Raw genomic sequence first — 16238 nt, 5'->3', positions numbered from 1 at the left:
ACATATCCATGGTGGTAACAAAACTTCCCTAAGAAATTTTGTCTTACTGCAAAATAAAGCGTCATACTTATTGTTTTAACGTTACTTTCAAGTTAGAATTTTATTTTTATTATTATTATTCTCTTGCAGTTGAGAAAGAAGAATATTGCGGTGATAAACTTATGCTTTTTAAAAAGCGGTATAAATTGAAAGTGGCCCACAGATTTCTCAGGACCTGTATCGGCCATTTTCTCATTGTGAAGAATGCAGCCCTAGAATTAGTACCGCTACATAGTTAATCCTTTTAAGACCAATGAAACGAAGCCCTACAATACCCGCTGCTTTGGTTCTCTTCGACACGCGTATTAGCTAGAACTAAAAAACTTTCGCGCGCTTTTCTTTTAACGAGTGGAGTTTGTTCGGATTATTTTTGCTACAAAACGGTTCGGGGCTTGGCCTAGAAAGAAATGGAGAGAAAAATTACGCATTGTCACGCCATTTCTCGATTTATGCGCCTTTATTACTAACCCGGGCCCAGCTTGCTCCAAAAACCCCCTTCAAAACATCTTACGCTAGTAGTGTGGGGGAGGCTCGCTAGTAAAGAGACGTTTGACAAAGGCTCACTTTAAATAATTTATTCCAATTGAACATAAAATGCCTACGAAACCAAAACATTGATATGCATTCCTATATGTAATTATTATACGCGGGAATACAATAGTTTAAGGAAAAATAAAGGATAATATATCATAACAAGGATCTTCTTACATATTGTAATTTTATGGCGGGCTATTAGTTTAAAAAATGATCTCTCATTTCATCCCATTAAAAGAGCCTTTTATTATTATTATTATATTAAGGACTTAGGACTGCAGTCTGGGAAATAGCACACTTCCTCTGGTCCAAAACCAGTTCATTAATTGCTTGGACTAGTTTTTTAATTCAAAAAGTGGGGGTTACTGGTCCTCGGGACCAGTTTATTAATCGCAAATCTATAGGAGAACAAAGGCTGGGACCACTACGGAGACCAGTTTATTATTTAGGACACTAGGGGGGTCACTGGTCCCAAGGACCATTTTAAAAAATATCCCTATTTCCCAGACTGCTTAGGAGGTGGTGGGAATTTCCCGATTTTATTTTCTGTTATGCAAAATAGCGGCGGTGAAATTTACGTTGATTTCTTGACCCGGGCTTTATTATTTATTTTTTATAAGCGGAGTCCGGGTCGGGGCTCGGGGGTACGTCGATTGGGCAAGAAAATATCGGATATCGAAGGTAAAATAGAATAGGCCTAGGTTGGGCTAACGAGGGAAGCCGCGGTAGGGTAATCCAACGTTTCTCAGCGTGACGCAAATAGAGGAGAGGCGTTGGACGCGGCTCGCATGACGGCCACGCGTACGCGGTATGAGAGAAAAAGCCGCAACGAGTCTTGAGCGGCTGACGCATTGCGGGTGAAGCTCTGCCAATCAGCATTCGCGGTAGAAAAATTCGGCGCAACGTTTCCCGCGCTAACGGCCGGTAAACGGGAGGCGCAGTACCCAACTAGCACCGGGGGAAGTTTACGCGTCGAAACATAGAGCAGTTATTTTATCGCCATACCGTTTCTACCTTAGCGCTTTCGATAAAAAAAATTATTTTTCTAACCGCCAAGAATTCATTGACCACTCGCTCCCGACGCGTTTAACTCGGTATTTTATACTTTTACAAATTCACTTTGAAATATTTCTCGTTAGCCTTTAACCGTTTCTCATTTTTGCTCCGTGGATTGATACAAACGGCTTTTCCCCCGTATTTAGGTGCAGGCGTTTTCGAATCTCCAAATACCGCCTTTCCAGCGTCAACTTTTGCCGGTTTCAGATCTTCACGTAGGATAGCGATACAAGTTCCTTGGCCATGGTAAGTTTAATTACTATCTTAAATTATTTATTAAAATTAAAATTAAAATTAAGATAATCGTGAAACTCCGTTCACAACGCTGATACGTAACGTTTTCAAAATATTTTTCCGATTCGAGAATGTCTTAGGCTTAGTAGCCCTAGGGAATTCCAGCCTAGCCCAATGCCTGTAGTAGTGTATCTTAGAATCGAAGCCGGATCTTATTCTTCTCTAGAGTCTAGACAAAGGCATAGAACGGCGAATTATTAAAATCCCTGATAAATTATCGTTACCCTATGCCGCCAATAATTACGCCTAATTATAATTAAGGCTTAGTAAGCCAATATTCCGAATTTTAAATATCAGCCAAGGCTTAGGCAGCGCGCCTAAAATACCTGAATTTTGAATCGATATTTGGGCCTCGCGATGGTGTACGTAGTATTTGCACCACCACACGTGTTTAGAACTTAAACCTTATTTACATTTAAGTGGAATTTAATTATAACGCTGACCTCATTTAAGAAAATTAATTAATTTTTTGAGAGTCCAGAGCCTAGTGCTTTATTAAAAAAAGATAATTGTCGTAATTACGAAGTTGAAATGGGGGAAATTTGTTATTGACCAAGCTGAAGCGTTTCCTTATATTTACAACAGTGGAGCGTAGCACTACGCAACCGGAATTTCAATATTGAATTGCTTTCAGTACTGGTAGGCCTTTTTTTACTGATTGTTGTAAAACTATGGCTACTTTCCGAGGTGTTCTACATATTTCGCCGTGTATCTTAATTTTTTTTTTTTTTTTTCTTCATCCCCTGGCGTCCTAAGGCTTTGTAGTCGGCCTTTCTTTTAACCAAATCTGTTTCGAATTAATGTAATGGAACGATTCCGGTGTTGTGTGTTTGGCAAGATTCCACCAAAGTACGCTTTCTTTTATAAAAAATGAAAAAAGTTGTGGTGGTGGTGGTTGTCAGTGAGCCATGCGTGTTCTTGGCAGAAACTCTTAAGGACGTTCTGTAACGGTAAAGGAAGCCTGTCACCTGGAAATTAAAATGTATAATGCCCATTTTAATATTTTTTTAATGCAGCCCCTTATATCAGAACTTGTATTTCTGCTAGAAAAATATTTGATTTTTATTTAATTGGGAACAGATATCGATAAGTTTATTTTTAGGGTTAAGGTTTGTTAGGAGTAAACATTTTACTTTCACAACATCATGTTGCAGAGTGAATTTTAATCTTGATTAATTAAAAAAGACTACAAGAAATTAATTTTAATTCAAATTAGGTTATTAATTAATGAGTATTTCAATTGGGAAGGCTATCTACTCAAATTAAACGAGATATGAGCAATTAACTACTGAGTTCAGGTGTAAGAACTCTGTGTTAAACAGATAAGAGATAAATACCTCACGTGTTACCTCACTATGTAATGTCCTTTAATTAACTTAATTGCTCAATTCTTGTTTTATAATGCGATGAAATTAAAAACGTTGCATGTCAAACGTGACAAGCGTTGAAATTTCACAATTCAATGAAAGCAATTGCTTTTAGTATTGGCTTTTATTGAATATTTACTTACTAATGAACTTTCATGCTAATTAGAATTTAATATTTAATTCCAATTAGCATTTAAAATAACAAATATTTTTCTAGTAGAAATACTTGATTCAAAAAATAAAACGAGAAAAATTCTTGTGATGGTATTCCTTTCAATTTAATTAATTTAATTTAATTTGTTGTTATGATGCCCAAAGTCTAAATAATTTGGCAACATATTTTCCTGCACCTATCCAGGTAAATTGTAAATACAGTATAGGCCCCACAAACAAATGTTTATATTCGTGGGGAGGGACACCATTTATAGTCCAATAGATGGAGACAGCTCCGCCTATAGTTTAGTTTAAGCGGGCGAATCTTTATTCTTGATCAAGTTGGGATTGGGAATGGCCTGGGAAAGCTATTCCAACTTCCAAGCCTAGGTAATGTAGAGGTTTCAGAGTGGACAGTGGCGCGCACTCAGTCCCTAGGGGGCAAGCGATATAAGGTACAGGAACGGAAATAAGCAATAAGCGCTGTCCAATAAAGAACTATTGGAGTCATTAGACTTTATTATTCTATTATTTTAGATAACTTTAAATTAAACCGATATCAGATTTCGATTTAGACGTATTAGATTATAATCTAATTTGCTTATTTCCGTTCCTGAGCGGAAATCTGTACACCACTTAGGCGGGGAAAATGTGAAGTGTAGTTAATTTAATAGCGCCATCTTGAATTAAAAAACGGCTAGTTTTATTGCGGCTTAATTTTTATAATATTATCGTGATTTATAGCAGAACTTAATAGGCTATTTAAACCTGACCAATATTTCATACACATACCGAAGTAGTCCATTAATATTTACATAAGTTTATAATAAGATATTTTCCATAAGTTTGTCACTGGTTACAAACTGGAGCTTGTCATAAAGTGGCGTATATGAAACGCCATAGATTCTCGTAAAGCGAAGCTACGCCTGGGGAGTCGCTGTCAAAGGCTTAGTATAGACTAAATAGGAAGATGGACTGCAATATTAACATAGTGTAGGACTTCAATTATCTCATGTCGTTCTCGAACTAGCTCTCACTAAGTCTCTAGCATTACGAAATATACATAGTTTACACGCATGGAGGATTCATACCATTTATACAAGGAGGCCAGGCAGCTTAGAGCGTAAAATAGCAGACGATTCTACGCTGTAAGTCGCTTGATCTCCTTGTGTTAATGGTAGGAATCCTCCATGCCTGTAAACTATGTCATAATTAAGCAACAAATCTTATAAACCTTTGCTATTTATGATTATGAAATCTTGGGCCACTTGAATCAAATTAGATTAATTAAGCAAATACTTCAAACCATACGCCAATTAGTAACTTGTGCCAAATGTCATACGCATTCATTAAAAATACTAGCATACCTCGATCAAATTTAGTATGTAATATACTAAGAAATTTAGGCCCTATCTGTTCCCCTTAAAAGGTTTTTTGATTGTTACATTTTAAAGGGGGATTTACCCTTTGCAGTTAATTAAATTGCCGGTACTTAATAGTAATATCCGTTAGGGGGGAATTAGAAAATTGCGTGGTGATGCATTTTAAAGATATGCGCGTGGGCGAGCGTCACTTATTTGAATGATATAATTTTTACGCTCGATTAAACGCTCTCGACACTCCTTCTTCATTGCTATGATTATCTCTTGTTATATCTCTATAAATATATAAATTATAGAAAAGTATTTTGAAACAATGAGTTTGTGATTCCATTCTGATTCGCGCCCTATCCTGCTGGTAACCACTAATAAAACTATACAGGCCTAAAAGCCCCGAGTTACGAGATAAGAAACCAAAAGCTGAAAAAACCACCGTTATCTATCGTTATGAAATGGCGATAATGTCAGCCTGATAACCATAACCAGTACTTGTGTTAAGCTTCTAATTATCTGTGAACAGTCGGACATTTAGGGTTTTGGTTTTATGGTATTTTGAAATATGACATTTGAAATAATTATTTGTTTCGTTTTATTGAATATAAATTTTTTGGGGTTGAGATTTTTTATTTCGTGGCAATTTTTATGGGGTTGAGATTTTTTATTTCGTGGCAATTTTTATGGGGTTGAGATTTTTTATTTCGTGGCAATTTTTATGGGGTTGAGATTTTTTATTTCGTGGCAATTTTTATGGGGTTGAGATTTTTTATTTCGTGGCAATTTTACGGGGTTGAAATTCATTTCTTGACCCTTTTGCATTAGGCCTTAGATGGTTTCATTTAATATTGTATAGTTGCATCAGAGTAAACTTAATTTTCGGCAGTAAAACGTTTTTCGCAGGACTTACTTCTTTATTGACTTTCAAAACTCTATGCCCATGATTTTACTCCAATTCGTTTCAACTATCGTAATTAATGTCTAAATTCCATATAAACATTCGTCATCGTCATTTCGCACTAATGTCCGACCCCTCTAACCACCACCACGCACCACCTAAACGCCGCCGCGACGGGCCTAACCCTCGTCACCCCTTCTTTTAGTATCGGTTATCTTATAAGTCAAAAATGTTGCTTGTGAATGCCGTAATTTCCCGCCAAAATCTTTTTTCCCCGCATTGAAGTTCCGCAGTCTTTCAAGGCCCTTTGCCGCTTCGCTTTCTTTCTTCTTCCCTCCTAACTCCTAACGCCCGTTTTCGATGCTAGCCCCCCCCTTCACAGTAACCCCCCCCCCTCATAGCACGGGGAATAAAGACACCGAGATGGGATGGGGGGGGGGATTATGTTGTATGAAGGGGAGATAGGTCCCGGGGATCACGGCACCACTCTGTAACCGAGGCTTAAGGGCGTTCAGGTGTTTAAGGCGAATATCTGTTGTTGAGGTCTTAACGCACGTGCAAAGGTTTTAATTTAATTAACAGCCCGGGTTTATTTTATTGTCTTGTTTGTTATTTTTTTCTGGGATTTTAATTTATGCGCAGCTTTTCAAAAACTAAACTTCTTTGTTTTTGAAACGATTGTAATTAACGAATTTGAAGTCGCAAAGTGCAATTTGAGTTTAAGTTCGATATTTAAGTCTTGTTTCGAAGTGATTAAGTACTTAGGCTAAATATTTGGAAATTTAAGAATTATTAGAATTTGATATTCAAATATATTGTTAGTTTCACTAATAATTTTCTAATGGAACTGAAACACGTGACTGGTTTTTAACGTTGCTAGCACAAATATAACGTTGAAACATCGTAACATGCGCAATACGCCTTAACCTTACTTAGTGGTTTGTTTAGCTTTATACCCTTCGGTTTTCATATTTTTGTAAAGCAATATATACAGTGGGACCTATAGGCGATTTTAAGTAAAAAATGTTCTGTGACATTTTTTCTTTAAGACCCGCTGTTTACAAGTCACTATTAAAGTGTTTAACTAATGGCCCCTTAAACTTAAATAGCATTTAAGTTAATTTAATTTTAATTTGTAAAGACTCAAAATTTCCCATAGAACCCACTGTAATTCGGTCGTGCCACCCTTTTAGCATCACCCTGTATATAATATTAAATTTATAAATTAAAATTAATATTTTATTTTATTATTGGTCCGGTTTCGGTATTAATGATCAACGTAACCTTTTACCCCAATGAAAAACCTTTACTTCGGTTTTTAAGAATTTCACATACATAGTTTTACTACTAGGAGGATTGATGCCATTTACACTAGGAGGGCCAGGCTACTTGATAGTGCGCTTTGCCTCAATGTAGCGTGGCCTACTGGTGTAAACGGTATCAATACTCCTAGGTTTAAAAACTATGTATAGTTCTTTTACTGCTAATTTTTTGGGAACGATACTAGAAGTGACTTTTGCGTCGGTTTTGCCGGTGGGGCACTTTGCACGTAATTCTTCAAGCCCATTTCAAAGTCAGAAATGAAGTTTGTTACATCCCAAACCGCATTTTATGGTGGTGCTAGAGATGGTATGTTTCAAGGAGCTGGACAATTGCGAGTGTTTTTAAAAACTTTTTATTTATTTATTCGTGAAGTTAGTTTATTTTATAAAATGGTTTAGGGTTTTGATATTTTTATGGTCTCAGATCGGGTGCGCAGAGTTCTCACTCACAGGGTTCACAAAAACCTGCAAGTTTTTTTTAGTAAAGTTCACTAATTCAGGGAAATTGAGATTTGAAGAAATTTAAACACCTTTGAAATGTCCATCAATTTTACTAAAAATAAACTAACAAGCTTTGAAATGTCAATGAATTTCACTAAAAAAGTTCAAACGGCTTTGTAATGTCCATGAATTTCACTAAGAAAGTTTAAACACCCCTGAAATGTCCATCAATTTTACTAAAACATTTTAAATATACCCCTGAAATTATCATGAATTTTAGTAAAACATTTTAAATATACCCCTGAAATTATCATGAATTTTAGTAAAACATTTTAAATATACCCCTGAAATTACCATGAATTTTAGTAAAACATTTTAAATATACCCCTGAAATTACCATGAATTTTAGTAAAACATTTTAAATATACCCCTGAAATTACCATGAATTTTAGTAAAACATTTTAAATATACCCCTGAAATTACCATGAATTTTAGTAAAACATTTTAAAACACCCCCTGAAATAACCATGAATTTTAGTAAAACATTTTAAAACACCCCCTGAAATAACCATGAATTTTACTAAAACATTTTAAAACACCCCCTGAAATATCCATGAATTTTACTAAAACATTTTAAAACACCCCCTGAAATATCCATGAATTTTACTAAAACATTTTAAAACACCCCCTGAAATATCCATGCATTTTACTAAAACATTTTAAAACACCCCCTGAAATATCCATGCATTTTACTAAAACATTTTAAAACACCCCCTGAAATATCCATGCATTTTACTAAAACATTTTAAAACACCCCCTGAAATATCCATGCATTTTACTAAAACATTTTAAAACACCCCCTGAAATATCCATGCATTTTACTAAAACATTTTAAAACACCCCCTGAAATATCCATGCATTTTACTAAAACATTTTAAAACACCCCCTGAAATATCCATGCATTTTACTAAAACATTTTAAAACACCCCCTGAAATATCCATGCATTTTACTAAAACATTTTAAAACACCCCCTGAAATATCCATGCATTTTACTAAAACATTTTAAAACACCCCCTGAAATATCCATGCATTTTACTAAAACATTTTAAAACACCCCCTGAAATATCCATGCATTTTACTAAAACATTTTAAAACACCCCCTGAAATATCCATGCATTTTACTAAAACATTTTAAAACACCCCTGAAATGACCATGAATTTTACTAAGAAAATTTAAAAAACCAGAAATGACCAATCCATGAATTTTACTAAAACATTTCAAAAACCCTGAAATGTCCATGCACTTCATTTGATTGAATGACATACTTATACTATTTGCTTACTTGTGATTCAAGTTTGCAAAGTATCTAGGGAAGTATTAGACCCCTCGAGATACTGAGAAAAAAACCGATTATAAAATTACACTTGCAAAGGAATTTATATAAAAAACCTTAATTTAATTCCGGATTTTGTATTCTGAAAAATCCGGTTGTATAAAAAAGTTTTCCGGTTTTTGTCTGACGAAATAGACGCAATGCAGACAAATTTCTAGCTTTTTAATTGGTTAGCTTATTACCGCATATTTTTTTACGCCAATATTATTGAAGAAGTGGGAGGTTATGGGTCAAGGTTTTTTATATCCTAATAGCTATGACGGCGTTATACACAGCGGGTAATTTTAAATGTTTTCTGCAAACAGAGCTTGCCTAGCTTTCTTTGTTTAGTCCTTGGATAGACGCCAGACTAACTTGAGACGCCTTAGTCTTTTAGGGACCTTGCTTGGCGTAGGAACTGGTTGTTTGGTTGTGCTTTATAGGTTTGCTAGAGAGGTTAAGTCTCTTCTGAAAGTCCTACTGCGGTTTTTGGTGTTTTTGTGAAAAATCGTTAAGCTAATTAAACGTCGAGAGAACATGAATGAATATTAGGGAAATTCATGGGCGTTTTAGGGGTGTTTAATTTATTTTAGCAGAATTCATGAATATTTTAAGGGTGTTTAAATTTTTTCTAAAATTCATGGATATTTTAAGAGTGTTTAAATTTTTTCTAAAATTCATGGATATTTTAGGGGTGTTAAATTTTTTTTAGTAAAATTCATGGATATTTTAGGGTTGTTTAATTTTTTTAGTAAAATTCATGGACGTTTTTGGGGCGTTTAAATTTTTTTAGTAAAATTCATGGACGTTTTCGGGGCGTTTAAATTTTTTTAGTAAAATTCACGGACATTTTTGGGGCGTTTAAATTTTTTTAGTAAAATTCACGGACATTTTTGGGGCGTTTAAATTTTTTTAGTAAAATTCACGGACATTTTTGGGGCGTTTAAATTTTTTTAGTAAAATTCACGGACATTTTTGGGGCGTTTAAATTTTTTTAGTAAAATTCACGGACATTTTTGGGGCGTTTAAATTTTTTTAGTAAAATTCACGGACATTTTTGGGGCGTTTAAATTTTTTTAGTAAAATTCACGGACATTTTTGGGGCGTTTAAATTTTTTTAGTAAAATTCACGGACATTTTTGGGGCGTTTAAATTTTTTTAGTAAAATTCACGGACATTTTTGGGGCGTTTAAATTTTTTTAGTAAAATTCACGGACATTTTTGGGGCGTTTAAATTTTTTTAGTAAAATTCACGGACATTTTTGGGGCGTTTAAATTTTTTTAGTAAAATTCACGGACCTTTTTGGGGCGTTTAAATTTTTTTAGTAAAATTCACGGACCTTTTTGGGGCGTTGAATTATTTTAGTAAAGTTCATGGACTTTTTGGGTTGTTTTAATTTTTTCAGTAAAATTTATGGCATTTTAGGAGGTGTAAATGTTTTTGTAAGATTATGTGAAATTTCACAGTGGAATTAAAATAATATTTAAAAATTTAGTAAACATCGTTTATGTTCTGGGATATTTTATTCTTAGTAAAATTTGGCTAAATTGCGAGGCTTGAATTGAATAGAAATATGAATTTTCTGAAGCTATTATTAGCCCATTAAATTTTGGGAAAAAATTAATTGTACAGTAACATTTCTATTCTCCAAAGTCACTCCTCGCTAAAAATACTAAAACAAATTGACCAATGAACTATAGAAATCCGCGTACTTTCTTTTCGTTAAGAAACCACCGATTCTTTTCTAGTATCTAAGCCAAAAATAAAATGGCCGGTTTTTTGGCAATTCCTGATCAGCGCCACCTACCCATAGCGGCGACTTTGAGAACTACTGTAAGCGGCAAGCCAATCAGATATCGCTAAAATCTGGTGACGTCACTGACTGGCACTCTCGGGTCTTACCAAAAATGACGTCACCAGATTTTAGCGACATCTGATTGGCTTGCCGCTTACAGTAGTTCTCAAAGTCGCCGCTATGGGTAGGTGGCGCTGATCAGGAATAAGGCTAATTAAACGTTTTTTGTAAATTTGCAACAGTTTCGGTGGGATTTTTCAGTTCAAATTTTTCCCTGTAGAATCAACTTCAAGATAACGGGTCTCTATAGAGGAACGAAGAGCCAAGGCCTAAAATGATATAAAAAGAGCCGACTGGGCTAAACGGTAGTAACGTCATGGTTAAGTTTCGATATTCTTGGACGGTCTAGGCACGTAAATGGTTACTATTCGTAGCCTGTTGTCTACTATAGTTTTACCCATGGGGCAACAAAAAATTCTACCCCTCTCTGTTCTAACTTCAGTGCAGTGTTGTCAGACCCTGTGTTAGACATAAGAAAAGTACAGATTCAAACTGACTACCAGTCTTTCTATCTGCTTTCTCTTTCGTCTTACAAACGACCTGGCAACACTGAAGTGAAAACTTCGTATAGTTCTCCCAAATTACCATAAAATATTTCCTCAATTTTTAACGGTTCATGACGTCATTCGAAACAGTCGCAGTGACGTCACAAGTTATTTTCTCCATTGTAAAATTGACTTTCTAAAAATCTTCGCCCACTTTTCTTCAAAACTGTTTGTCATTGTCAAACGCTATTAAACAAGGGGTTGGACATTCCCTAAAGACCCTAGGAGATTTCGCGATTACTTAAAAGTTAAAGATTTCGTGATTAACTCTACTAGATTCCAGATTTCGTCAAGGTTTCGTGATTTCCTTCGGATTTTCGTATTTAAAGGCCGACTTCCATCGAAAAGAGTTCTAGCGAGCTGAAAACCGAGCTGCATCGAGACTAACAATGGAGCGACCTTGCCGATTTTCGAATCCCCGCTGGGGTAAAAGATGCAAGGGTTCTAGCTAACTGAAAGCCGGGCAATGTGGTTCTAGCGAACTGAAGATACACAATAGAGAATTTCCTTCAGGGGAAAGCAAAAATTCGAGAGGAAATAAATTTAAAACGATTTCTATTGTTCATTTTCTGTTCGCTAGAACCACATTGCACGGCTCTCACAGGGTTCATACAAACCGCGAAAACCTAGAAAAATCAGGGAAATAAATAGTTGACAAAAACCTCAGGGAAAACTCAGGAAATTTAGAATTTTTAGTAAAATTCAGGGAAATTTGCGTCAAACATGGGCCAAGCAATTAAGCAAAATGTTCATGAACGTACCTCCCTCCATAGGATTAACATTACACTATACTTTGGAGGCTCATAACTCTGGTTGTACTACAGATACGGGGATGCCCTTTGAGTATGTTATAGTCCTATTTGTCCCCCATCCAACCATACTAAAAACTTGAGATTCTAGTAAAAAGGGGCCAAGTAATTGAGGAAAATGTTCGTGAACATACCCCCCCCCCCTCCATAGGATTAACATTACACTAAACTTTTATGTAATAGTCCTATTTGCCCCCTCCTTCGTTAACATAGGGAAAAACCTGGAAAACTCAAGGAAATTTGTTTTCCAAAAGTTCTATGAACCCTGGCTTGTCTCAATGCTCGGTTTTCAGTTCGCTAGAACCCTTTTCCGCTGGAAGTCGGCCTTTAATCTGAAAAGATTCTGCGAACCGCCCAACCCCTCTCTTTTGTTAAGCAAATACGAATAAAAAGAATCAATATCTTTAACGATCTACCCCTTTAAAGGCTGTTAGCAATCTCCCTCCTACCACGACGACGACGTCTTAATCGCGGTAAACCACGCACTGAACGAATTACACGGCCCCGGTCATTGGAGCAACAAGTAGATCTACATCTAGCAATATTATATTTATTATATCGTTTTGACTATATCGGTCTCGGGTTGGCTTTGAGCCCGTTATTTATTTTTATTATAAATATATCTATCTATCGCATTCGCCTTTGATCGTTCTGTCATATTTTTGAATATCCCCTTTGATGGCAATGCTTGCCACTGGTGCAGCGGCGTTTGAAACAACCGCATCGGCTTCTTTGTCACGATTCCGACTTTTTTTCTTTTGAGAAGGGGGGGGGGTTAATATGATCCCCACTGTTCTGCAGTTAGGGTCGATCTATAAAATACAGACAGCTGTAGCGACTTGTGTGTGTCTGTCTTTGCCTGTCACTCTTGGGTAAAGAGAGAACGCCGAAGTAGCTGACTAGCTGGGAGGAACAGTCCATAATATATAAAATGCTTTTCTCTATGGAAGGAATTTACTGCATTTTCCTACTGCTTTTTATCCTTTTTTTTCATGGAGGGTCAATTGTAAAGGGAGATATAATGCCGTAGCTTCAGTTGAACTAAGTTCAGGGTTCATACAAACCTGGAAAACAGGGAAAACCTGAAAAAATCAGGGAAATGAATAGTTGACAAAAACCTCGGGGAAATTTAGAATTTTTAGTAAAATTCAGGGAGCTAAGATTCGTGATATAAATTACACAGGGAGGGTGGTCAAACTCGCCATTATGGCTGTTTGGAAATGTGGTTAGACTTTGGATGGTGTAACGTAGTACCTCTTCGAGGAGGAGCTGAGTCTTGTGACATAATTTACGCTGTCATATTGGTGGGTTTAAAGCAGGAATGAAGCTGAGACCACCCAATATGGCTACCAGAACAGCGGTAAGACTTGGGAGGGTGTGACGTACAACTATCCCATCTGAAAGCTCTATGGTAGAATTTGCCCTACCCTAAGGGACGCAGTTTTTCAAGTTATGAAGGGGTCATCCCTGAAACACTCCAATAATAACTTAAACAGTACGTGGCCCTCAAAATCGCCCTGGTTAGAACCCACTGTCCTACCAACCACCTTTTTGGAGCACCTTATATAGTGCGTAGGGTACCTTTTCTGAACCGTTTTGCCACTCCAGTTAAGAATAAGACTCCATGGTATGTATTGAGCTAGTTTCACCAAGGATGCAGACACCACTTGCTCAGTAACATTGCTTCAACTCTTCGATTGTGTGCAGACAAGTTAAGGAACGTAGGGGGGAGGGTATTTCTCTGCCCCTCCCCTTTAGAGCACATTATGTATACCCCTATCTTGCTCATTTTTATTTAGTTTGGTTAAATCAGTGGTGATTATAGTTCTTTGTGCTTGGCGATTACACAGTTTTCAGTTTACTCACCAAACCAAAGAGCAATTTTTGAAAACCGTTAAATAAATGGCCTTCGATAGATGACATAAGCAGTTTCGAAAGTTCCTTATCATTCGTATTTTAATGTCATAGGGGCTTGTTGACCTATGGCATCCAGGTTCTAGCGGTAATTCTGTTATTATTGTAGGAGGTCGAAGGTCAAATAAAAGTAGACTTCTATTGAAATGCGCTATAACTTTACAGGGTGTATAGAAAATGGTAGGACCAAAGTACAGTGGATGGCGCTTTGCTCTAAGGGACACAGTTAACAAATTATGATTAGTGTGTTTTACGGATGATCCCTTAAGACAATTATATCTTAATTAAGGGTTCATCCATAAAACTCCATTTAAAATCATTACTTAAACTGTCCCTTACCCTTAGGAGCAAAATGTAATAGAAGTTATATTTTCGAGTCAAAATTGCCCGATGTACTCCTGTTCTACCACACACAGGGATAGATTTAATTTTAGAAGTAGGAATGGAGAACAGAGTAATGTGGGCGCGCGTCAAAGTTCCGGACCCCCTTCCACGGGACGGAGGGGTATGAAAGAAAAGGCGGGTCATAGCGACAGAGGTAAAAAGAAATTACGTATTTCTCGCCGTCCCCGTCAGCAACGTCATCAAAACCTAGTTTAAGTGAGCCAATATGATAATTTAAACTTTTCGTTACGTGTTGGTTGGAGGGAGGGGCTATATACTGGGTGGTCTATGAGTCGGAATAACTGAAGTAAATACTAACCGTTCTCCATTCCTACTTCTAAAATTAAATCTATCCCTGGTAAAGGCATAAGAACTCTGTTGTGCGGGCCATTTTAAAGATACTTGTTGATATGTTTTAAAGTTTCGAAAACCTTCTAAGTTAGTGTATGAGAAACACTCAACAAAGTGTACAAAAAAGAATAAACAGTCAAATTATACGCCTAGATATCATTCTTTCAAAATATGGCAGCCACTATATTAATTAAAAAGTCAATTAATTCCTTCCTTTTTAATTAACAATAATTAAGACTACCGTTAATAATTTATTTTATGTGTTCTGCACCCGTCTGTTATCAAAGATAAACGGTTATCAAATGACTTTTAAACAATAAAAATTTATTTTAGTTGATAAAATAAATTCCTAGAAAAAAAATTACGTTATTCATTAATTGGGCTTCGCGTGTTATCTAATTTTCACGGTAGGAACTAGATTACCTTTTTCGAAAACGTAAATTTTAATGATTATGGCTGCGAAAGTGTATGAACAGTTTTAAATTTTAATAAACCCCTTAAATACACATATCTCGGATCCCCCTGCCTTAGATTCCCGTCTCAGCGCTTAAAGAGATTAAACCTAATTCGGAAATGCGAGGAAAGAGTGAGAGAAGCCTAGGCGGGAGGCGTGGTTAGGAGGACGCGCAACAATTTTCCCTTCTCCGCAACGGCTGGTGGCGTCACCCCATCTCCCGGTGGCCACTGCTACAACAACCACCTTGCAGAGTTATCGATCCTTTTACTTGCTTTCTCTCTCTCTAACCCCCCCCCCCTCTCATCACCTGCCCACCCACCCTTGGCTAAGCTTGCCTTAGAGGAATTAACTCCAGGAGACTTAATCAAGTCTTTCCCGGAATAAATAAATCGATACATCTACAGTATAGTCTTCTATTGTTAGAAAATAAAGAGCTACAAGAATTATTTATTGCCTTGACGTCACAGCCTCTTAACTCTGTTCTGGTGACCATATTGAATGTCGGCAGGTAGCTTTGGGAATACATGATTTTAGGCTACCAATATTGACTTCAAATCAAGTAATTTATGTCCCTGGTGGTGGTTTGTTGTACTATTTTGTTGAGGACGAGAATTATTTGGTACTAAACAGAGTACCATTATAGAGCTATCTCAGTTGTGACGTCAGTACCTTGGTGGAACGTCACGGGTTTAGCTTTAGCTGTGGGCGGCCATGTTTGGTACCGCTTTGGTTCTATGGGTAAATAGCATGGGTGACGTCACTGTAAGGCTTCTGAGATAGCTCTATTGCCTTGGTCTCTTGATTTCAAAGACTAATATCAGTGATCAGTCCAGCAAGGTTTACCTCTAGCGACCAAAAGCTTACTTAGTTTGCCTTGGTAAGTCATGTTTTGTTATCTGGCACCCCTTTTACCATCATTTCTCAGACCGAAAATCCTATGGCTTAACATTCTTCTTCTGGCCGCCATTTTCCAAGATGGCCAAGGATTCAAACCAAAACCTTTCGTTACCTTTTCCGCGCGCCATTTTCCCCAATGGTCCCGGATTGAAACCAAAACCTTTATATCCTTAC

At 36.6% G+C, this 16238-nt stretch overlaps 1 protein-coding gene across 1 annotated transcript in view; it reads left to right on the top strand.

The window, feature by feature from the left end:
• Window positions 1–1389: 1389 nt before the first annotated feature.
• LOC149678748 (calmodulin) overlaps window positions 1390–16238 on the top strand; it is a 24843-nt gene continuing 9994 nt past the window's right edge. Inside the window, exons 1-2 of the mRNA XM_089836691.1 lie at window positions 1390–1667; window positions 1776–1875. Of these exons, the coding sequence (XP_089692817.1) occupies window positions 1873–1875 (3 nt within the window). The 5' untranslated portion in view covers window positions 1390–1667; window positions 1776–1872. The remainder of the gene's footprint in view (window positions 1668–1775; window positions 1876–16238) is intronic.

This window comes from Phalangium opilio, unplaced genomic scaffold, assembly GCF_054372755.1.
Source record: "Phalangium opilio isolate 3A_F unplaced genomic scaffold, DU_Popi_V2 ptg000042l_1, whole genome shotgun sequence".
NCBI lineage: Eukaryota > Metazoa > Arthropoda > Arachnida > Opiliones > Phalangiidae > Phalangium > Phalangium opilio.
The sequence above is the reverse complement of the archived record's forward strand: the minus strand, read 5'-3'. Positions and strand labels throughout refer to the sequence as shown.